Source organism: Poromitra crassiceps, assembly GCF_964638095.1.
Source record: "Poromitra crassiceps genome assembly, chromosome: 3".
Lineage (NCBI taxonomy): Eukaryota > Metazoa > Chordata > Actinopteri > Beryciformes > Melamphaidae > Poromitra > Poromitra crassiceps.
The window spans coordinates 91,906,083-91,931,339 of record NC_139625.1 but is presented as its reverse complement, the minus strand read 5'-3'; the positions used below and the strand labels follow the sequence as shown (position 1 = coordinate 91,931,339).

The following is a 25,257-nucleotide window of genomic DNA, read 5'->3' as shown; positions in this document are numbered from 1 at the left end:
GCTGACTTAGTGATTTGGGGGTCCTAATGCAAACAGAGGGAGTCCCAACATTCACCTTTTACAACCCATCCTTTCAATACATTACCTTCAAGCAGGCTGAGCATGGACTGCTGACAGCAACACTAGCAACAGAAAACATGTCTTCATTTTATTATGAATTTTATTTTGGGCGGCATTAGCTCAGGAGGTAGAGCTGTCGCCTGGGAATCGGAAGGTTCCCGGTTCGAGGCTGGCTCCTCCCGGCAGTGTGCCGAAGTGTCCTTGAGCAAGACACTGAACCCCTAACTGCTCCTGACGAGCAGTTAGCGCCCTGCATGGCTGCAGACGCCGTCGGTGTGTGAATGGGTGAATGTGAGGTATTCATGTAAAAGCGCTTTGGGTAGTCGATAGACTATATAAAATGCGCTCTATAAATGCAGTCCATTTACCATTTACCATTATGTCTTTGGCAGCAGCTGGTGCAGTGGCCAGAAACACAAGCTCAAACACAAGAGTCAATATTTTGCTAGAAGTGGAATAGGCCACTGCCACATTTAAGGCAAATCTATATACCGTATAATAACATGGAGCATGTGGGCAATGTTTCTCTGTTTGTTTAAATGTTTGTCCCACTGATGATGTCATCAGTGATGTCATAAAGTCCTGGCATCGTGACAATCGGCCGCAGGGTGGGCGATGCATGTGAGCTGCAGGTCCAGCTCGGCGAGCTGCAGGGTGGGCAAGGCCACGCAGTGGAGCCTATGAATCGAGCGTGCGTAGCGCGTGAGATACCTAATATCAGGAAAAGCACAAACAGCTTCCTATTTCACCAGTGTTAAAATCTGACAATTGGATTATGTGTGATTTTGAAATATTGATTGATGGATTTCAGACAGTGACATTTTGGAGATCCAAAATAAGCAGACACAAACATAGTTTTCAAATGAAATCCTTCATGTTGTAATCCTTCAGAAGCAAAGTAGCCTGATACAAGCTGATATTAGCCTGAATGATGCTCACTCAAATCAACTCATTTTCATTCCTCAGAGAAGCACTTTGTGGATAAACACCGGGATGAGCTGGTCAAGAGAGTCAAAATGGTCGCGCCAATCTTGGATAAGCTCCTGACTGAGGACGTTATCATGCAAGAAGCCTACGATAACATCATGTCTAAACCTACCACTCAGGATAAGATGAGGGAACTCTATACGTCACTGAATGCTAGTGGAGATAGAGGCAAAGATATCTTCTGTGATATCCTTAAGAAAGAGGAGAAGTTTCTTGCAGATGACCTTGAGAAACCCAAGAATCAAGAAAATGGTAAGTTGGACAGTGATTAACAGAAGAACATCAAAGAGCAAGAAATACTTAATTTGGTGGAAGATGTGGGCAGAAATACAGAAGGTGTTACTAGAAAGTGAAATTGAATTATTTATATTTTAATTTTAATTGCATTAAAAACTGAATTTGAATCCGATCATTTGAATTTGTAATGTTTAACTTGCAAATTTAATCGATCGTGTAAATGATCAAAGTGGTCAACATTTCTGATTCCCACATTCAATAATGGTTCAAATCTATTTTCCAGCTGTAGTTTTTGGGACTGTTCAGTTTCTTTGGTTTTGGTTCAGGTTTACAGAGGTTTGAGGTGAAATCTGGCACTTCATTAGCTCTGAGCCTGAGCTCTAGGCTGTTTTAACTCACTGACGGAACACATTGAAGTGTGTCTTGCAGTCTCTTCTTGTTTGTAGCAGAGCGATCTTCTGTAGCAGGTTATGACAGTCCAGAGTGTCAAAAAGTAGAAGTTGAGACGCTGACAGGAAGATAGACTGTTTGGTGTCAGCACATCTTAAAGAGTGTGCTGGGTTCATATTAGTTTAATCTCTTACTGCAGGGCAGTTTTTATTTAAAAGTTTGTTAGAGTAGTGAAAGTATTTGGGAGACAGGTACACACGCTTGGGTTTATCTATATGGGTGTATTTATTTCAGAGAAAACAAAAATAAAGCTAAACTCAGGAACTTTATGGAATCAGATGAAAGACGACTATAGAAAATAATTGAATATGAAATATATTTAATATAAACACGTGATCGCAATTATATGATCATCGGCACAACACTATTCCCCAGTGGATGACTTCTCACATCGGCCTCTAGGTGGGGTGCAGGGTCAGCCAGGTAGTTCAGTGCCTCTGCAGCAGGTCGGGGTTAGGTATCTTGACTCAAAAACTGATAACAGTTGTGCACAATATAACAATAATACCTGACAGTACCTTCTACAAGACAAGTGTAATGCAACCGTGTACATGTTGCATCATAACTTTATCCATAACCCCAGTAAAGAAGGTCCAGGTAGCCTGGGTACCTGACAAATCTGTGAGCTCATATTTTATTTGCTCTAGCGAATTCGTCTGGTGATGCCAGGCTAGTCCTCAGCGATATCAGCGCTTTTATACAATCACAATGCATATCATTATGTCTTGCCTGAAAAGTTTTCCCCGAAGTAGTTTACATACATGAACATAATCAGCAGTAAGTGAGAAGTTCAGCTACCTGCTTGGTTAACATAGAAGTTGCCAATGGAACCAGCTAGAAGAGGTTTGTGGGAATCACCACAGTGTGAATGTGTCTTTAAGGAATCTGATCGGTTGCATGAAACTCATGCTTGAGTAATAATAATTTATTCTACAACAGCTACCTTATACCTCACACCCAGTCAGGACCTGCTTGTCCACCCACCAGTACTGAGCTGAATAGATTCGATGGAGTTCGGAATGTGTAAATTATGGGGAAATGTTTGCATGACTATTTACTCACATTTGTTCTTTATTCATTCAGAAACGCATGCTGATGTATGCCAACGTCAACACAAATCCAACATGAAGGAGAAGTTTCAGTGTGTGTTTGAGGGGATTGCTAAAGCAGGAAAGTCAACAGTTATGAATCAGTTCTTCACAGAGCATTACCTCACAGAGGGAGGGAGTGGAGAGGTCAATGATGAACATGAGATCAGACTGATTGAAGCAGCATCCAGAAACCAGAGACCAGAAACACCAATCAGATATGAAGACATCTTTAAACCCTTACCTGGAAGAGTTAAACAAACCAGAACAGTGATGACAATGGGAGTGGCTGGCATTGGGAAAACAGTCTTAACACAAAAGTTCACTCTGGACTGGGCTGAAGAGAAAGCGAACCAGGATATACCGTTCATATTTCCATTCACTTTCCGAGAGCTGAATCTGCTGAAGGAGAAAAAGTTTAGCTTGGTGGAACTTCTTCATCGCTTCTTTCCTATTACCAAAGAAGCAGGAATCTGCTCGTTTGACAAGGTTGGGTTCATCTTTGACGGTCTGGATGAGTGCAGACTTCCTCTAGACTTCCAAAACAACGAGATCCTGACTGATGTTAAAGAGTCAACCTCAGTGGACGTGCTGCTGACAAACCTCATCAAGGGGAACTTGCTTCCCGCTGCTCGCCTCTGGATTACCACACGACCTGCAGCAGCCAATCGGATCGATCCTGAGTGCATTGACATGGTCACAGAGATGAGAGGCTTCACTGACCCACAAAAGGATGAGTACTTCACGAAGATATTCAGTGATAGGGAGAAATTCACAGAAGACCAGGCCAGAGGAATCATCTCCCACATCAAGACTTCACGAACCCTTCACATCATGTGCCACATCCCGGTCTTCTGCTGGATCACTGCTACAGTTCTGGAGTCTGTGTTGAAAACCAGTGAGAGAGGAGACCTGCCCAAGACCCTGACTGAGATGTACATCCAATTACTGGTGGTTCAATCCAAACGGCAGAACGTCAAGGATCATGGGAGATCTGAGACAGATTCACATTGGACTGCATGGACCAATACCATGATTCTCTCTCTGGGAAAACTGGCTTTTGAGCAGCTGGAGAAAGGCAACCTGATCTTCTATGAAGAAGACCTGAAAGTGTGTGGCATTGATATCACAGCAGCCTCAGTGTACTCAGGAGTTTTCACACAGATCTTTAGAGAGGAGTGTGGGCTGTACCAGGACAAGATGTTCTGCTTTGTGCATCTGAGCATTCAGGAGTTTCTGGCTGCTGTCTACATCTTCCACTGTCACACAAACCAGGATGAAGAGGTACTGGACACATTCCTGGGAGAAGATAGAAGAGATAGAAAAGATGATAGATCTGAAAACAGTAAAACATCCCTGGATGACTTCCTGAGGAAAGCCATGTACAAATCCATGAAGAGTAATAATGGCCACCTGGACCTCTTTGTCCGCTTCCTTCACGGCCTCTCACTGGAGTCCAGCCAGAGACTCTTACGAGGCCTGCTGGGTCAGACAGAGAGTAGACCAGAAAGCATCCAGAGAGCCATCAGCAACCTGAAGGAGATGGAAACTGATAATGATATCTCTCCTGACAGATGCATCAACATCTTCCACTGTTTGATGGAGATGAACGACAAATCAGTACATCAGGAGATCCAACAGTTCCTGAAGTCAAAGAACACATCAGGGAAGAAACTCTCTGTAATCCACTGCTCAGCCTTGGGCTACATGCTGCAGATGTCAGAGGAGGTTCTAGATGTGTTCGACCTGGAGGCCTACAACACATCAGTGGCGGGACGATCCAGACTGGTCCCAGCTGTGAGGAACTGCAGGACGGCTCGGTTAGTCCTGATGTGAATACCAACAGTATAGAAGTAGTAGTAGTAGAAAACTTTAATGTCCTCCAAGGAGGCAATTTGTTGTACAGCACAGTACATAAGGACACAGACACATTAAAATAAAAAACATACACAACTCATAAAAATCATGAAATCATCTGTAGTGGTCAAAAATACTACAAAAATACGCAATAATACTTCAGATTCCCTGAATCTCACATCTTATTTAGCTGGATGATTGACATGGGGATAAATGAATGTTTCGCTCTGTTGGTTCTGATCTTGGGGTATGTGTACCTCCGACCAGAAGGGAGTAGCTGAAACTCTGCTGACAGTGGATGGGTTTTGTAGACCAGTGTAGAGCCACTATTACAGGAACACTCCAAAGACTGCAAACAGTTTTGCAGGCATTCATTTAGTCTGACTAGTCTAGTGTTGTTAATTTGTAGTGTTGATGATTAATGAGTCCCCCGACTACCCTGCATTTCGGATATTCCCCTGCAACCCTGCATTTGGGAAATTCTATTCCTATCCTGCTCTGGTGTCTCCTCGCTCAGAGCTCCTCGCAGATTTCTCCTCACTTGGCAGGATAAGAGAGCTTTGAGACGCTCTTCAAGATGATGGACCAAAAACAACTTCCTGATAAGAGAAATGGGATGGACTGGTCTCAGCTCTGAAGTCTAACCCCTTGTTTATTTTTTATTCAGAATGAAGGACTGCACTTTGGACAAGACTGAGTGTCAAGTCGTGGCCTCAGCTCTGAAGTCCAACCCCTCCCATCTGAGAGAGCTGGACCTGAGTGGCAATTACGTGGAGGATTCAGGAGTGAAGCTGCTCTCTGCTGGACTGGAGAGTCCACACTGCAGACTGGAGATTCTCAGGTCAGACAGTATATTTAATAAAGTACTGATATGAATATTACATGAATATTGTAATTTGCCGATGTCTGTATAGAGTCATTCCATCTGAAATCAGACAGGATCCGGTTTTAGAGGCTTAGTTTTCAGTCAAATCTCTCCAAAATGGCCTCCATCTATTGGGGACAAATCTTTCATGTGAGAGTGTGGGAGGCAATACATTTTTCAATTTATTGCCTCCCAATTTTTCCTCTCAATTTTCAGACCCAGCAATTGAAACAATTATCACATGAGCAAGCACATGGCAACTTTACTGCACTGGCAAGGTCGTGTAAATTCAACCAATTCCCCAACAGGAGCAAGCACCTGGAGGTGGCAGCAAGGAAAGAGCCCTTTAACAGGGAAGTGTCCTTGGCCAGACCTGGCTCTATAGGTGCGTTCAACCCTATGCCACTTGCAAGACTCATCTAGAGACTGCTGTCAAAGGACAGCTGGCAACAAGGGAAGCAGTCCACAACTGATTCAGTATGTTAGGGACACCCACTCATGGCTACAGGAGATAACCCTGGGACGCTAGAAGTCATCATCGAGCACAAGAAACTGCCAAAAATCAGGAGCAACATAAGGCCATGAGCTTCAGGTCATTGGCATCAGTCATGTCATAAATCACTGATGAGGTCATATACATTGTGACTTCATCAGTGATGTAAACATTTACCTGCTGAGGCTAGTAGCATCAGGGTTGCCGAATATGTGCTGCTGCCCAGGGGAGACCAGGGACAGATTGTAGGGACACAGTGGATGGATAAATCCAGAAGGAGGCGGTAATGCAGCATAAAGGATGCCAACTGCCATAAAACATCACAGAAGAAAGAAGCATCAGAAAGGGGGTTGAAGATCCTTCAAGGGAGAAGGAGAAGGTGATTGAGGGAGCCTCACATTGACCAATACTTCTTGTGAAGTCAATCAAAGCAGTCGTGTGAAGCACAGGGACAGGATGACCCTGAGATGCTATAAGTCATTATCGAGCCCTCCTGAGATGTACTGGGCTCATCACTGAAACATCAAGGAAGGCCCACTTGAAAATCCCGGCATGTCAACCCCATGCCACTGACAATGTGCTTACCATCCATTGGCACAAATTATTATGAACATCTTATCCGGTGTTTTCTGAATCTTCCTTGACCAAAGTCAGGGTTAAATAGTCAGGGTTAAGTTATAGTTAAGTTCCCCATCCAACTCAAATTCAGCTTTTTATCACACTTATTTCCAGAGGAACTGCCATATGAAGATATTGTTCCAATAAAAAGTGGATTCTGCATCTAACAAAATATTTAAACTATGCATTCAGGGCCCAAAAATCAGATTTATTCATCTGGTCAGTTACAGAATGTGTTCAAGGAGAATGGACCAATCCTGAGACAGAGGTGTGACAGCCTGTCTGGTTTCAGATGGAAAGACTATACAGCCAACATGATGCTGATCCACATTGACACCATGCAGGAATAGTTTACTTTATAGCTACTTGCTTTATTCTTCATTGTTCAGATTGAGTCGCTGCAGCATGTCAGAGAGCAGCTGTGCTTTTCTGGCCTCAGCTCTGAAGTCCAACCCCTCCCATCTGAGAGAGCTGGACCTGAGTTACAACAACCTGCAAGATTCAGGAGGGACGCTGCTCTCTGCTGGACTAGAGAGTCCAGACTGCAGACTGGAGATTCCCAGGTAAAATCAATTGACAGTTTTTCTCAGTTGATTCAACACATTTATCCAAACTAAGGTCTGTTCTCTCAAAACAGTTTTGACTGTTAGTGAGTTTTGTGACTGAGAGGAGATCATCCATGCTCTGATATCCTGTCATTAGATTACTGCACCTCTCTCTGTTCCTCTTAGCCATAATTCACTGTCACATCTCCAGCTGCTTCAGAATAGAGCAACTAGATGTTAACCAATGGGAAGGTGACATCATCGTCATCGTCGTCATCTCCCCAGTTTTAACATTTGTGCTCTGGTTCCCAGTTAGATAATTCATGTGAAAATGTCATACAACACATTTAAAGCAGGCTAGTTTTGCTCCTGAATTACACTGTGGTGCTCTTACCCTGTGAGCTGAGAGCCAGCTGAGATCTTCAGCTCCTCCTGACTTTCCCTCAGTCCAGACTCAACACTGAAGTTGGTTTCACTTTAGTCCTCAGGGCTTCCAGACTGTGGAAAGCCTTCCCGGGGGACTGAGGCTGCAGATTCACTCTCAAACTCTTTGGAAAACACACCTTTGAGCTGTTTTTGTGTCATTCTGTGTAATCTTTTTTGTCTGTCCTCAATTCTTCAGCTTGTTTCGCATGTTTATATTTGATATTATTTAAATCCCCTTGTTAGTTTCATAATTTATATAAACTTTATCTTCGCACAAGCGTTTATGGCTCGTTGTGGTGCATTTATTCATCCAATCAGCTTACAGCACCATGTGTGAATACATTGTTAGTGGGAATCAAACCAGTTCCCCTGTCAGTGTTAGTGCTCCAGCAGGGCTTAAAATTTGGCACTGGATTGCGAGAATCGCCCATATTTTTGCTAATTCCCGCAGATTTGTCATTTATAATGCGGGAGAAGTCCAGCATTTGTTTGCGCACAAATGTCTATAATGTTAAGCCGACAGAGCGGAATGAACGTTTGCTGAATACGGATGACTGGTCGGACACATTAGAGGGCGGACTTTTAGCTGAACATTACCTCAGGCAGCGGTGTAGCCTCCCCGCTCGGCAAGCAGCATATTTGTTGTGACCAAATATCCGCACATTCCAAGCACTTCATACTCCCAGAGCTGGCGTAATGGCTTTGCCAGTAACATGACAGTAAGAAAGGCAGATGTAGTGAGCAAAGATGGATGATTTAACTGTAATATTCCAGAGCTCTGTCCTAACCAAATCTAACATTAGTATTGTGAACACAAAACAAAGAACACTCAATACAGTAAGTACAGTAAGTAAAGGCTTTGATAGAACCAAAAGCATATGGCTCCTAGTCTGCAGATAAAACACAATGACAAAAGCCATAGTAATTTAGACTCAGGTGTGCATAAACTGCAGGTTAGGAACTTCCTTTTTCAAATACAAAATGTGAAATTATCGCTTATCGGACATGAGAAGCAGATATTTGTTGGTTATAGTATTGGCTCAAAAAAGTGCCCCCAAAGTCTATAGATACCCCCCCCCCCCCAATCTATAAATCCCCCCTATCTGAAGAACATGAGGGAGGAATTCCCCCCCAGTTTGCAAAGTGAATTTTAAGCCCTGCTCCCGTCAGCTCAGTATACAGCACCATGCAAACAAACTGGACCTGCTTTAGACCAGGCCTCATAAATAGTCTGTCAGGAGAAATAATACAATAATGACATTAGATATAAGGGTCAGTTAGCCTCATCAATACAGTCTGTCAGGAGAAGTAATAAATAATGACATTAAAGTCGAGCTGAAATGAAAAATGACTTCCTATTTTAGGTCATATTCCTGGTTATACAGTGCACCTATTTAACAATGTATGCAAAGAAAATAATCACAAAATCAAATTTCTTTAGTTTTTCAACATCAAAAGTTAATAACAGTCATCTACAGTTTGCTGAAATCAGGTAGTACTATCTAATTTGTTTACCCCATTTCAACCAATCATATCATGACATGACAGCTGTCAATCAGTCTTCATGACTTGCAGAAAATTCTGAGCAGGCAAGATGGCTGCCTAGTGCCTACCTGGGCAGAATTTTCTAGCCCATAAATGTTAATATATTTAGCCACTAAGTATGTAACATACAACATAAAACAAACGGTAATATCTTCATTAATGTAGAATGCAAAGGACATAACTGGCTTGTTAAAGTCAGGAAGGAAGTCAGCCAGGAATATTGTTATTTACCGCAGCTCTTATCGCAGCTGGTCAGACACTTCAAGCCAGCAGCCAGCGCTCTGCCTCAGCTTGGAAATGGCAGTCCGCACGGAGGCAGCCAGGTGCCCGGTAATGACATCAGATATAACAGAAAACATTTCCACATGTCTTCTTGTCCTTTAGGATGAGTGGCTGTCAGCTGTCAGAGAGAAGCTGTGAAGCTCTGGCCTCAGTTCTCAGCTCCCAGTCCTCTATTCTGAGAGAGCTGGACCTGAGTAACAACGACTTGCAGGATTTAGGAATGAAACTGCTCTGTACTGGACTGAGGAGTCCACACTGCAGTCTGGAGACTCTAAGGTCAGGATCACTGTTACTATTCAACAGACCATTATTAACTGAAATAATTATCAATATTGTTTTATCACCAAGAACTGCAAACAAAAAATACATCACTGTGTGTGTGTGTGTGTGTGTGTGTGTGTGTGTGTGTGTGTGTGTGTGTGTGTGTGTGTGTGTGTTGTGCCGGCATTCTAGCATGTTGCTGAACACACTGAACACACAGGATTAAATCTCACCTGTGGTAACTGCTGCCTTCATAAATGTAGAAAGAGTCAATAATGACAATGTTAAGATTATTGGTCACAACGTGCCTGATCATCACGCTAAAGTCTGCCCTTAAAGCTGCAGGGCCAGCTCGGTGAGCTGCAGTATGGGCAAGGCCGCGCCGCAGCCGAGCTAGCAAGCCCACGTAGCGGGCGGGCCTAAGAATCGGGCGTGCGAGATCCCTAGTGTTATAAAGTCCTCTCCTAACACTCCAGATGTCGTCATGATTAACACTAGAAGGACCAGAATTCCATAACTACTAGCGTCAAACTACTATAACGACCGTAAGTGGTGACCACTAGATTCCAAACTCTATAATCTCTCAGGATAAATACCCAATTGAGAGAGTCATGGATTTATTGTGTTGAGATATATTTAAAAAAGACAAAACAACACCAAAATGTGAAAATATAGACTACAAAATAGGTCTAGAACCCTGGGAAATTCAGTGAGGTCAAAATGACCACCTATGGTCTTTCTAGGTAAAAATGATAACATTTTCTTTGCATTTTGTGTAACTCATATAAAAAAAACACTATTTTAAATGACAATACAGACACTTAGGAAAAGTCAGCTACGAATTGTATTTTTTAATTCAACAAAGTTATTGCACATATAGATTTCAAAAAGGTAAACATTTCCGCTGTGGTCTTTCTAGTGTTAATGAAACCACCAAGACTCTTTGTTTTATTTTGCTAATTGGTTGTTCTTTTGATTCATACATGGACATTTGCTTCAGCTCTTAAATACTAAAATACCAGCCTGGTGTACAAACACTAGCAGGAGCCATCAGTGCATCAGGATATAACTGTAAAACCATTGCCTTAATCTTTGGCAGCCTGGACACGTGCACAAGATGTGCGTGTGTCGACTGCAAATAGCTGGACTGACAAAAATAAGTGCAAAACATCTGGTTAAATTCTGTTCTGTGTCTGCCATCATAGGCAGCTACTATATTTGGAAAAGATGCTGTCACCTCTATACCTAATGGTTTATAGCTTGCTGGTGTGCTTATGTTGTGGTCATGTTTCTCTTTGCATTGCCTTCTGTCTCCAAAATACATTAGTATTTTTATATGATTAGATGTCCTTAATATCGAAATGAAGAAATCAAAATGTGTGTGTGTGTGTGTGTGTGCGTGCGTGCGAGACACTTCAAGCCAGCAGCCAGCGCTCTGCCTCGGCTTGGAAATGGCAGTCCGCACGGAGGCAGCCAGGTGCCCGGTAATGACATCAGATAGAACAGAAAACATTTCCACATGTCTTCTTGTCCTTTAGGATGAGTGGCTGTCAGCTGTCAGAGAGAAGCTGTGAAGCTCTGGCCTCAGTTCTCAGCTCCCAGTCCTCTATTCTGAGAGAGCTGGACCTGAGTAACAACGACTTGCAGGATTTAGGAATGAAACTGCTCTGTACTGGACTGAGGAGTCCACATTGCAGTCTGGAGACTCTAAGGTCAGGATCACTGTTACTATTCAACAGACCATTATTAAGTGAAATAATTATCAATATTGTTTTATCACCAAGAACTGCAAACAAAAAATACATCACTGTGTGTGTGTGTGTGTGTGTGTGTGTGTGTGTGTGTGTGTGTGTGTGTGTGTGTGTGTGTGCGTGTGCGTGTGTGTGTGTGCGTGCATGTGTAGGCTGTCAGGCTGTCTGCTCACAGAGGAAGGCTGTGCCTCTCTGGCCTCAGCTCTGAGCTCCAACCCCTCCCATCTGAGAGAGCTGGACTTGAGCTACAATCATCCAGGAGTCTCAGGAATTAAGCTGCTCTCTGCTGGACTGGAGGATAAACACTGGAGACTGGACTCTCTCAGGTATGAAGACATCTGCTAGAAGGCTGAGAGTCATCTTTTCTCTGTCACATTGGAGACTGGACTCTCTGAAGAGATCGGGGTCATATTCAGGAGACAGGGGGAGTAGTTTGCTACTCTTTGGTATGGGCTTATCAGTTTTGAGGGCATTGCATTCCTCAGGGAAGCACTCTGATTGGGCCCCTTGCACACGCTGCCTCTCTGAGTTTATATTGCATTGGGCTATGTTGGAGTTGTGATCTGCCGCCCCATAGAGCACATTCTTTGTCTCCTTTATCAGCTCATGTTGTTCAGATCAGGGAGGTTTGTGTCATCTGACATCACTGTGCCACAGAACATAGATTTTCCGAGTTCTTCAACAGGCTCTGATTTAGCTTGCATAGGATTGGCTGGCCAGCAGTTAGTGTTCAGCAAGAGGAATGGAGGGTGGCCTTGACTCCATCTGTGTTGTTGAGAAAGCTCTAGGAGAGTTTTGCCCCGTGTTAGGTCATCGGCTGGGTTATTCTTTGAGTCAACATATCTCCAGCTCTTTGTGTCAGTCAAAGTCTGAATCTCAGCTATTCTTGTGCCAACAAACACCTTGTAGTGACAGGAGTCAGATGTTAGCCATGTGAGGACTGTTGTGGAATCTGTCCAGAGGGTCACTGACTGTAGTGGAATAGTGAGTTCAGAAATTAGGTTAGCCAGCTGGGCACAAGATAGCTGCACAGAGTTCAAGGTGAGGGATAGATAGCTGGCGTTTAGGGGCTATACGAGACCTGGCCATGATGAAGCTGACATGGGTGTGGTCATGTTTGTCTTTATTCTGGATGTAGACAAACGCACCATACACACGCTCCGAAGCATAACAGAATACATGCATATGGGATTATGAGGTGGCTGTGTTGGTACAGGGGGGCAGATAACAGTGTGGAAAGTGAATGTCAGGGAGATTTTGCAGTTCCCATGCTTGCCATTTCTCCAACAAGCCATCTGTTTTGATTATGTTATTATGTTATGTTATCCTCTTTCCTGCTTCCTTAGATTGTGCACTATGATTTTTGCACGGGTTGTGAAAGGGGTCAGAGGATCATATTGGCTTGCCAGCACCTTGTATATATTCCTCATTGTAGGCTGATGATAGATTATGGATCTGTTCTTGTAACCCAGCATGTCAGTGGAGCAGTTCCATTGGAGGCCAAGTGTCAGCTCTTTGGGGTCTCCATTTTCTGAGAACTGGTTTTAGACTTTGCATCTTGTGGGAGATGGTGTATTACAGCTGGATCATTACTCGCCCATTGTCTCATGTCAAACCCACCATCAGCAAGCAGAGGTCTCATTGTGTCAATGAGGGACTTGGCTTCATGAGAGGAAGGGAAACTTTGGAGGCAGTTATCAAGATAAAAACAATGCTGGACAGATTGAAGGACCTCCTCATTTCCTTCACTGTGATTTTGGACATGTTTCTGGACTGCATAGGTGGCACAGCATGGGCTACATGTTGTTCGAAATGGCAAGACTTGCCATTCATAAACACTGGGCTCCTGGTCTAGCTGCATTCCTCTCCATATGAAACGCAGTAAAGGTTTGTCCTCATTCAAAAGGCATACCTGTTGAAGCATACCTTTAATATATATACCTGTCTCAATTAACAAATCATCTGTCAACCAACTCTAGTTAATTCAAAACGCCGCTGCTAGACTGCTCACTAAGTCAAAAAAATCATGTCACATCACCGCCATCCTTGCCGCCCTGCACTGGCTCCCTGTACACTTCAGAATAGACTTCAAAGTCCCTATTTTCACACACAGAGCCCTCCACGGTCACGCCCCCTCCTACATCTCAGACCTCATCCTCCCATACTCCCCTCCCATCCTCCCTCCCTCCTGGCAGTCCCCAGGACAAAACTTAAAACAAAAGGGGACCGAGCTTTTGGGGTAACGGCCCCAAGGCTCTGGAACGCCCTCCCCCTGGCCCTGTGAACCGTCCCATCAGAAAGCCTTTTTAAAAACAGTTTAAAACACACTTTTGCAGACAGGCCTTTGGCAATCGATAAACAATCACTGCTTTTACCTCTTATTTGTCATACAGTATCTGTTGTTTTGTACCTTGTTCTTAATCTATTGTTTTATTGTACTGTATTGCTTTTTCTTACCGATGTAAAGCGCTCTGTGCATTTGTGCTTTGAAGGGCGCTATATAAATAAAGTTTTACTTACTTACTATCTTCACAGATGGCAATAGTATGTTGGTGAAATCTGAGTAGAACTCCAAGGAGAGAGGGACCCAGTGTTCGGCCAGGCAGAAGACATTTGTTTAGGTTTTGTCCCATTTGTTTATTTGTTTATTTAAAAGGATCCCCATTAGCTGCCCGCCAAAACGACCACTAGTCTTCCTGGGGTCCAAACACATTATTACACTATACATTACAAGCAATTGTAAACTGTAGACAGTAAAGTGCAGTAGTAAAATAACATAGTAAAAATTATAAGAAATAGTAAAATGCAATGCAATACAGGAAAATCACAGAAAAACTGAGTAAAAAGCGGTACAAAATAGGATAGAAAAACAACAATAGTTTGGTCAGCTAGTTATGTAGCTGGCCTATTGCCCAGACATCAACTGATCTAAAAAGACACTGTACTATTCAAAACATAAAAGTCACAGTTGTGTCAAAGTGTTATCACAAGAGTCAAGGTGTGTTTGCTGGTGTTTGTGAGTGCAGATGGGATCTTAACTTCCTTTTAAAACCAACCCTCCCATGGAAGGAGGAAATATTTCCTGGTAGACAATTCGAGGACATTATAGATCTGTATATGACAGTTTTCTTCATATAGTTGGTGTTAGGTCTAGGCAAAATTAACTGAGCCCTACTCGCCCCTCTGGTGGAGTGGGTGGGAGTACTATAGCTATAAATTATGCAGTTGAAAAGAAAACCAGGAGTTTGGGTATGAATAACTTTGTGAAAATGTAAAAGTAGGATGGATGATAGTCTCTGCTCAACAGTAAGCCATGTGAGACGTGGATGCATGTCAGCTATGCTAGACCTAGAGGAGCACCCCAGGACCAGCCTAGCTGCCTTGTTTTGTGCAACTTGTAACTTTTCAAGAAGACCTTTAGTTGCAGATGACCACACCACAGAGCAGTAGTCCAAATGACACAGAACTAATGAAGAAACAATTTGGCGAAGTGCCGATGATGTAACAAATGATGCACATTTCCTAGTGATGGCAACAGCTCTACCCATTTGCGCGACCACCTTATTGATCAGACCATGACAATCTGCAGTCGAGCAAAAGTCCTCGAAGTTTTACTGCTTTACTTGCTTTATCTGACCAACTATCAGTAAATTGATTTTAGGATTCTGTGATAATCTATAATTAGAGCCAAAAATTGTGCACATTGTTTTTGATATGTTGGGTATAACTTTATTTCCCTTTATGCAATTGAATATAATGCTTAGCTCGCTAGACAGAACCTCGTTAAGTTCAGTTCATGAGTGTGCCGCATAATAAAGAGTGGAATCGTCTGCATACATTGTAAATTTTTTTCCTTTTTGATTGCATATATATTGTATATATATGTATTCAAATGAGCATTCAAATACAACTCTGTGTTGTTGTGTTCAACAATGTGGTGTTGGAAATACCACGTTTCCTCTGGTTCGTCGACATGCTCACTGTGAATCCTTTGAACATAGCCAGACTGCACAAGCTTATCAAGTTCCTCTTGGTATTTTCCAGACAGTTTGGGATCTTTTGACAGGCGTCTTTCTGTAGCACAGAAAGATGCTTAGGACAGCATAGGACAGCTTCCTTGGGAGCTTTAAGGACAGGAATGTGCTCTTAACAGTGGAGTGGCATAGCGCATTACACCATCTATCTCTACTCTTACTGTCTTAGAATGGAGTAGATCGAGAGCTAGTTTGTCTTGTTTTGACCTTGTGGCTGTCTTTTCATTCACATTGGGCAAAGTGTCAATCTGCCAGAGTCTTTCCACATTCCTGAGCAATTCACTTTTGAAGCAGGTAAGAGTGAAGGAGAGAGTGCTGCCTGCTTTGGATTAAGCTGCTGGCCCTTTGGAGAGCCCATCCTAGCCTGGTATGTACTGCCAATGGGCCACCATTGGCACAAGAGTTGCAATCCATCGTCCAATTTATTTATTTAAAGGTTGATGTTGATGAGGATTGCCCAAAGATTGCCATGAGGATCGCCATGGTTCTGAACAGACAAACAAATCATAAATACAGCATTTCAATCTTCTCAAATACGGTATATGCAAATTAAAGTACCATAAATATCAAAAATAATGGTTAGGTAAATATTCTTCCTCACAATATTATTTAACAAACGATATAAGCTATTACCAATTAACCTTCATGCAAACTTAAATACTTTATAAAAGAAACTGAATTGCTACTTACATTGAAGGTTATTCAAAAGACACATGGCAAACAGGCAGGTACAAACACTCTGGTGAGGTGAAGATGTTTGGAGACAAAGAGGAGGAAGGCCTGATCCCTGCCTCTATTTATAAAGTGGGAGGTACTACTACAGGCACACTGAACCACCACTTGGTGTCTCCTTGTGGAAATCAGGGGAAAAACTTGTAGGGCCCTATCTTCCCAATGGCGGTAATTTTGTGTTAGCGCCCATTTTGCGCTGGAATAGCGCCGCGCAAAGCCCTAATTGTGGGCGTGTTGGGCCGCTGCGCTTCACGTCATCTCAGCGCAAACCCCGATAGGCGTGTTTATGCCCATATTAACAGGATTCAACACAAGTTGAGATCACTCCCCTTAACACTAGGGCCGCCGTGTTTGTAACACCCCTCCGCCCGCCGTAGCGGCCAGTCAGACTGCTGTGTAAAATGCATATTTACAGTAGGCCTAATAGGCTAATAATGACGCCCCCAATCGTCACTCTCTGACGAGAAGGAGCGCACCTAAAATGTCCGCCATCAATCGTTGCTCTCTGATGAGAAGCGGGCACCTTTCTCTTCTGAAAGTGACGACTAGGGGTGTGGGAATAACGTCAGACGCTTGACTACTTCGGAGTGAAAATGTGTTGCAACGACAGAGAAAGAAAGGACGAGAGAGAGGGGAAAGGTTCCGTGCGCTGCAGGCAGAGGGGGAGAGAGAGAGAGAGAGGGATCTGCACGGAGAAAGTGGGAGAGAGAGAGGGGGATATCGGCAGCGGAGAGAGGGAGAGAACGAGAGGGACGCTCCGTGCAGACAGAGAGATGGGGATAGAGAGAGACACAGAGAAAGAGAGACAGAGAAAGAAAACGAGAATGAGAGAGAGAGAGATGCTGCTGGCTGCTCTGACATGCGGCGACTGTAAGTCCACTGGCTGCGCTATAGGCTACACACTCTCCATTCACAAACTGCACTGGTCTCTGTGACCCCGATGGCGCTCCAAGGATTAAATTATTATTACTCCCTTGCCTTTCATGACACAACTTTAAAACGTAGATAGATAGTAAAAAAAACATATTTAGGAAAAGTCATGGACAGGCAGGGTCATATCTTTTATTGAAATAGAGTTACATGCATTGAAAATATCAAAACGGTCCCACAGACCACAGTGGCGGTTATAGTGTTAAAAGCCACAGCGTCAACGCCATCACGTCTGTGACAGGCAGCAGCTTCTTTCTTGCTCAGTGCAAGCAGAGTGACAGAGTGAGAGAGAGAGAGAGAGAGAGAGAGAGAGAGAGAGAGAGAGAGAGAGAGAGAGAGAGAGAGAAAAAAGAGAGAGAGGGAGAGAGTCAGAGAGAGAGAGAGGGGAGAGAGAACGAGAGAGGGAAGAGAGAATTGGAGGATGAACCAGTTCGGATTCGTAACGAAAATTGATGCTTTTGTAATTAGTAGCCTTTTAATTATTCATTTTGCTCATATAGGCTATAACATACACATTTAAAAATATTTGTTTCTTTAACTCATTGAGTGCCATGGACGTCTTTCGACGTCCAATTAAATAGTGACGTAGAGTGCCAAGGACGTCTTTCGACGTCCAATGCGTTTTTTGACGGTGGGACGTCGATCAAAGCCAGATCCATCTCCTGTGAAAGTATGGTGGCTGTTGAATGTGTAAAAGCTATTTTAGGGACCCATTAGGTGGCGACAGTCCTCTCCAGATTAGAGAACGGCCAGGAGAAAAGAGAGAAGAAGTCATGAGGAAACGGAAATCGCATCGATATGCATGAAGCGTGCATAACGTTAGCTGTGCCTGTGAACAGCAGTCATCTGCTGCCACAATTGAGCCCCATCCGTGTCCGCTGCGATAGCCCCTCCATATGATTTAGTTGCCGACACGGCGACACCAGCGTCTTTCTGAAAAGTTACATTATTCTCAGCTGGGAGCTGGCGACACGCTGTAAAAAAGCGGGGGGATGCAGCAGACTTTTCAGTGCAGATCAAACTCAGAGCAAACCGCAGCAGAGACACTCCTCCCACCACGGAGGAGGAGGAGGAGGGGGGTGGGGCACGCAGGGCACTACAGCATACAACCATTGACAGTACACACAGACCCAAGCAGCAGCAGGCTCGATGCATAGAGAGCAAACAAGCTAGAATAGGCTATCTGATGCCCACCAGCAGTAAATCAAGACCAGCAAGAAGGTGTAGGGTCTGCGCACGCAGGGGCCAGCGCTGCTCGTTGCAGCTAAAAAATATTATTTGGCCAAACAAAATTCCTTTGTTTTCACTCTTTTATTGAAGGAAATTATTTTTGAGGTGTCATTATATCAGAAAATATTAGCTTCAGAGTCAATGATGTGCTTGAAATGCTTCCTTTCACAAAAGGCTGAATATCTCAGATTCTAAATTGAAATGTGTCTTTTTGCTCAAAACAACCTATCTTCTCCGGCTCATAACTAAAGAACGGAAAATGGTATCAATAAACTTTTTTTTGCTGATGATACAATAGAGCCAGCTCGTTCTTTGTGCGTGTTCGGTGTTTACATAGTAATATCACACAATATTCTGTGGGCCTCGAGAAATCACTGAAAACGCTCTGAAAACTCTGGCACTGGGAGCGTCCGTTCTCCAAAAGTGGCTGGCACTCAATGAGTTAATAGGGTAGGGATGTGTGAGATTTTAATTCTAGCCTATTTCAATAGCCTATATGAGAATTGTCCACTCGGGTTAAGCTATTGCTGCATGGTGCAATGGTGCAGGGAGAGAGGTTACTGTATACCAGGGGTATTCAATTAGAATTCAGAGAGGTCCAGTTCGAGAACATTTCCTCAAGCAAAGGTCCACAACATCGTAATGTCTAACCTGCATTATGATTCAGTGCCATAAAAGTACCCTAATAGTTGTATCAATGTCTGTATGTAGTCAGCCACAAAGAACAACTCATTAATTTCAACAATTAATATGTTAATATTTTCAAGTAAAGTAAGGGGTGCATTTAAAAATCAAAAACACATATAGCAGAAAGCTTTTGAAAATGCATCTTAAAATAAAGTGCTTAAGAAAAATTTAACAAAAGTAGCAGCTGAGCTTCCCTTGTTCTGGTTTTTGCAGTCTCAACCAAAACAATCTCAACATATTTGAACAATTGAACAGCTTTACACCTCCTCTTCTGTTCTGAGAGTAGATGACTGCTGACTAAGAATATTCATATTTCACCTGACTAGTTGATGACTAATTTCACAAAGAACTAGGGGTGTCACGATACACTCAGTTCACGATACGATACGTATCACGATACTGGGTTCACGATAACGATACGATACGATACGATTTTAACAATATTTTTTTAAACTTGAATAATGACAATATATGACTGAAAAGTAGTATTTTATTTGAAATGCACAAATACAAAACATGCTGTTGTGGGAAATTGTTATTACAATAACAACTAGAAAAAACATGAGATTGGAGATAAGGCTTATCTTGAAATAGAATGAGTTACACCGTCACTTAGATTTACTTCGAACTAAAAGGTTTCTCAGCAGTATAAATTCTCATTATGCATCTTCAGTTTTTCTTCAAACTCAAACAACGACTTTTCTTAGTCTATTTTTTATGCATCTTCAGTTTTTCCTGTCAAGTAAACAGTTTTGCCAGAAAGTCAATTGAATGGTTTCTCTCCTGTATAACTTCTCATGTGTCTCTTCAGAGACTTGTTCAACTGAACTACTTTCCACACATTGAACTTCAACAAACAAAGACGTTTCTTAGTCTATTTTTGAAAAAAAAAAAAAAAAAAAATATATATATATATATATATAAAAAAAAAAAATCGCGATATGAGATTTCATCTCAACGATACATATCGTGACGTTTTACTATCGCGAAATTTCGTGGGACGATATATTGTGACACCCCTACAAAGAACACATCCTTGTTTCAACAGACTAGCTAACCAAGAATACACTAAAATTTAACCAAACTACCTGTCTGAACTCATTCAAACTAAACCAGGCAAGGTGACCAACAATTCAACCAGACTGCAGCCTGTGTGGGCAGTTAGTTGTACTGGGAAGGAAGGAGGGAGGGAAGAGGGGAGGGAGGGAGGGAGGGAGAGAGACAGACAGACAGACAGACAGACAGACACACAGACAGACAGACAGACACACACACACACACACACACACACACACACACACACTGCCGCTTTTAATAAGTGCCAATTGTCTCACAGCAGATCAGACATACGGGCTTTGACCTGGCGTCGGGAGGATAAACATGAACAAATCCGTCCATTCTTTATTAAAAACTCGGTTCTCTCCACTTTTCTCTTTTTAGAGCACACCATACTTCTTGTGTCTCACCTATTTCTCCAACGTGTCTCGGTTTTCTCTCCCCTGTGTGTGTGTGTGTGTGTGTGTGTGTGTATGTATGTATCGCTGCTCACTGACACCAGCTCTCTGACAAGCAGAGTGGAGCGCTGCCGCACGGAGGAATCTTGAATGGTCATTGGCCGAGTAACTTCACGTGAGACTCTAAACCAGTACCGTAAATGCTAGAATAGCCAGAAAAGCTGCGCTATTTAAAAATAGAAACACTTCAACATTGAAGAAGAATCTCAATATAATAACAGCTTATAGGTCTGGGTCCGCATAGGATGGCGTCTCTGTCCGGATTCGGACCGCGGTCCGCCTATTAGTGACCTATGCTGTATACTATCAATGGTTACTATAGCAGGGGTGGGCAATTATTTTTCATGGGGGGCCACATGAGAAACCCAGATTGTTGCCGGGGGACGAACAAATATTGTCATGCCGTAACCCAGGAACTTTGATGATAGAGAGGACCGCAAAAAAAATTCCTCGCTACCAGAGGAGCAGATTTTGCTGAGGGCTGGGGGCCAAATGGCGCCAGTGCAAAAAATTTGGGGGCATTTGAAGTCTGGTTTAGAGGAATAACTAATTTTAAATTAACAGTTGTGATGTCATTATTTAGTCTTAAACACCAATATTTGAAACTTTTCTCACTCACTTCTATGTCACCACTTGCTCTCCCTGCAAGGCTTGAAGTTAACTTTTTTGACCACCTGCCAATATGGCTGCTAGATTTTAAAGTTACCAGCTAATTTAGATTTTCAACTAGCCAAAATGTTTTTCTTGAAATAAACCAGAATATGAGTGTGTTAATTTAAGCATAAGTATATGAGTATATGAGCCCGGGATTCTCAAAGCCTGTGTTGAGGGTCACACACAAATGCACTCTTGAAGCTAAATAAATCCAAAACCAACTACTAACTAATTATTTACATTTTTACTTGATATATATATATATATACTACCCACCCTGTGCACCGACCCCCCCGGCCTGCCTACCCGGCCTAGCTCACACCTTCTCCGGGGAGACCCCCCTTCAGGACACCGGCACACTAGCCGAACACAAAGCACCCCTCCCCGCGCTACACACAGACTCCCGCCCCGCCAGACCCTCGTTCCCCTGGTAATCCAAAACGCAAATCACTTTTTTGCCCAAAACCATGACAAACGAATTCTCATTGTTAAATCAAGGTGTGTTTTTTTCTGCAGTGTAGGTTAGTTGAAAATCAACGTGGCATTCTGAGGAGGGAAGTATATCCGCGCGCGAGCCGTGCGTAATGGGCCTATCCAAGCGAGGATTTCCTGCACTGCGCCGGAAAATGCTGTCTGCGCTCAGGCATATGCCTGGCGTAGTGGGGTTGTTTGCGCTAAGACCAGCTATTTGCTGGCGTTAAAATTGAGACCACCCAAGGCCCCTTTTTCGAACAAATTGCGCTGGAACGCCTATTTTGGAACGGGCAACGTCCAAACCTCTCTTTGCGCTCGGAATAAACCGACAGTATCTTCCCCAGAGCGCGAAAATGACACTTGCGTGAAACACATGATAGGCTAGAGGCCCACGGACATGCCTGGGCCATGCCTACACCTGTGTCCTCCTAGCACAAAACTGGACGGTGGATGCAGACGATAGCTTAAGACGCTGGGAAGATAGCAATAAGGCGCCAAACGCAGCGCAAACGATAGCGCCGTACGAAGATAGGGCCCGTAGTTTCTAACAGATAGATATAGATATGCTGAAAATTTACCACCACAACCATGCAAAGGATAAAGATACACTAACCATTACAACAATAACAATATTATACAATATAAATGTAACAATATTGTATATAACAGTTAGTTCTTCCCAAGCAATTTGATTGGACAAGGGGCATTCCAGCATGCTGATATTTCAATATAACATCACAGGACGCATCACTCTGTGTATATCACAGCTGTTCTAATGTAACATTGGTTAGGCTGCTTTCAAACAGGGTTCTCCTGTGAGTAGTAGTGACAGCAATAGTGAAATAGTGCTATAAAAGCAGCTAGCTTAGCTCGCTTGCAGTTGTGAAATAGTATTAACATGTTGCTCGGCAAACCTTGGTAGTCTAGTGCAATCCTGAGGGAACTGTGTTTGTTAGTGGAGACAAAGGCTGCTTTCTCACTGGGAACGATTGCTTTCGTTCCATTCTGTTCCGCACTCGGGAACGATAAGCCCCGTGTAGCCATGGGCGGAGTTAATGGGGGGGCCAGGCCTATGATCTTACAATTTATATCCACTTTGACAAGCATCACAGGGATCTCTTTGCTAAAGCTGTGACAGGGGGGCCTCTGACAGGGCGTTGCTGCAGCTGCCCCCTCCCTCTGGAATGCCCTCCCCCCAGTCACATCTGACAGGTCAAAACTCATTGTCTTTCATACTCATTATGTCATCTTTCCAAAAAAGCCTTCAAAACCCATCTTTTCACTGTTGCTTTTGACCTATAATCTTTTCTTTTTTTCTCTCTCTCATCTATTTTAATATTTTCTCTCTTTATTAGGGACTGTTCGTTATTTATGAGAGGGGGGGTATAATGCAGAAAGGGGGAGGGGTATCAAATATTTTTTTGAGTACTGGGGAGGGATTTGTGTTTTTTATTTTGGCTTTAGGGAGGGTTATACAACATTCATTTTTTGTATTTTGTATATATTTAAATGCGTTTTTTCATTCCAAAATTCGTGTTTACTCCCCTATTTATATCTATGGTTTACCTGTATGGTGACTGGACTTGGTATCTCCCATTCCTTCCTTTCACGTAAACCGCTGCTCCTAGTACAGCCCCCTCACTGATATTCTTACCCTAACCCAACCAATCATCACTCCTCATGCAAGCACTACTACTAGCCAATCAGAGGCAGAGGAGGGCGGGTCATCATGCCTTCTCCATCAGCTTGATTGAGGAAAAGGCACACGGAGTAAATTAAATGACATAGCCTACAAGTAGACTAATTTACTATGAGTTATTAACTTTAGGTTAAGGTAGCCTAGGCCATGTGCTCATATGTGTGTACCAGTATTAGTGTAATCAGTAAATTAGCGCGATATTTCTAACGTTGTTTCTGGGTTCCAAAACAATCTGTTTCCCTGTGCAGTGTGCACTTTGGCTGCCCATTCATTGGAGAGACCAAAATTCCAAGATACAATATCTGAAGTTTCTCAAAGTTGAAACTACCTCTGCAGTAGTAGCCTACAATGAAACAAGACAGACTTAATGGACTGAGAGAATTCTAATAGAGGATGATTGGATTTATTTAAAGACCTCCCGCTGGTGTCCACTTCTGAAAGGTAAACAAGCTTTATTTGCCAACAGCTCGTAACAACAACTCGCCTTTGTTTAAGTTGTGAATCTGCTGATGATATAGGCTATAGGCTAAATACATTGTGAGTCTTATAGGCCTATTACTGTGCTTGCGCCGCCGTGCGCACATTCCGTGTTTTATGCACATGAGAAAGTGGTAGATAAGAGAGATTTGCATAGTTTGAGGGTCTGAAAAATGTGATTATTTGGAAAATAGCTGTGCTGTATCATGACTGCTGTGGTTATTGCAGTTATTATGCAGACCTGTGCAGACCTGTGGCGCGTTATTTTTGTAGGTAGGCTATATGGATGTGCAAAATGCCTGCATATTGCGTCATGCATACTTTGATGCTGGTATGGTGTTGCCAATTGGGGACGGCATAATTTGTTCTCGCCTAGAGCGGCAGAATGGCACGCGCCGGCCCTGGCTAGGCTACTGTAGGCTTTATAACTAGGAGATGAGGCACTTATTGGGCTGGGTACTAAACGTTATATGCCCCCCGCCCCCTCTCTCCCCCGATGTCATAGGGCGCTATCAAACGTAGCCAAATCATCGGAAAAGGTCATATTTTCTTCAATACTACCTTTGGTGTGAATATTGTTATGGAATCAGGATAATAACGTGCATAACCATTTAAGAGAATGGGAGGTGCTAGTGATTTTACGTAGCGAGTGAGTGGTGGAGAGAGAGAGAGCGAGTGGGCGTGTGCATGCGTCAGTCAACGTTGAGAAGTCAAGGAAGAGGCTGTGAATGAATGAACGAACGGAGAAGTCTAACGTTAGCAAAGTTAGCACATAGAATAATAATACTGTACTGTACGGAAGAAGTCGGTAATAAATGCAACAACGTCTCAAGGCTAAAGGTGTGTCCCGGTGTGCTGCTGTGTCTCCCGTCTGCTGTGTATTGTGGGTGGTTGGTCCCGAAGCTAAAAGTAAACTATACTTCGGCCCTGGAGGAAAGGAAACCTCCCCTGTGCTTCTCGACTATGGTCTGGGGGCAGAAGCAGGAAAGATCTTCCAACAATATGATAAAGTGTGGTTATTTATGGTGGAGGGAGGGTCATGCATTTATCTCCAGTCACTCAGGGAGGGACATGGGAAAATATTTATAGATCTGGGGAGGGTGAAGGAACAAAACGAAAACAAAGTCGCCCCTGCACCATACCCCCCCCTCTCATAAATAACGGACTGTCCCTTAAAGTAGTTTTATCCTGTGTTTGTAAAGTGTCTTTGAGCACGGTCAAAAGCAACAGTGAACAGTGAAGCACTATATAATATACATTACATTACTAAATATACAATAATGAGTATTAATGTTCTGTAATTCTACTCATATTTCTTATATTTCCATTCTTATACTTATTAAACAATAATTAGAGAGAGA

General features: G+C 43.1%; 1 protein-coding gene across 1 annotated transcript in view; it reads left to right on the top strand.

Moving 5' to 3' along the window:
- Nucleotides 1–2,858: 2,858 nt before the first annotated feature.
- The window catches only part of LOC310773360 (NLR family CARD domain-containing protein 3-like), a gene marked incomplete at both ends in the record, with an annotated part of 35,032 nt that continues 12,633 nt past the window's right edge, over nucleotides 2,859–25,257 (top strand). Inside the window, 2 exons of the mRNA XM_083633229.1 lie at nucleotides 2,859–4,301; nucleotides 4,539–4,619. Coding sequence (XP_083489355.1) covers nucleotides 2,859–4,301; nucleotides 4,539–4,619 — 1,524 coding nt within the window. The remainder of the gene's footprint in view (nucleotides 4,302–4,538; nucleotides 4,620–25,257) is intronic.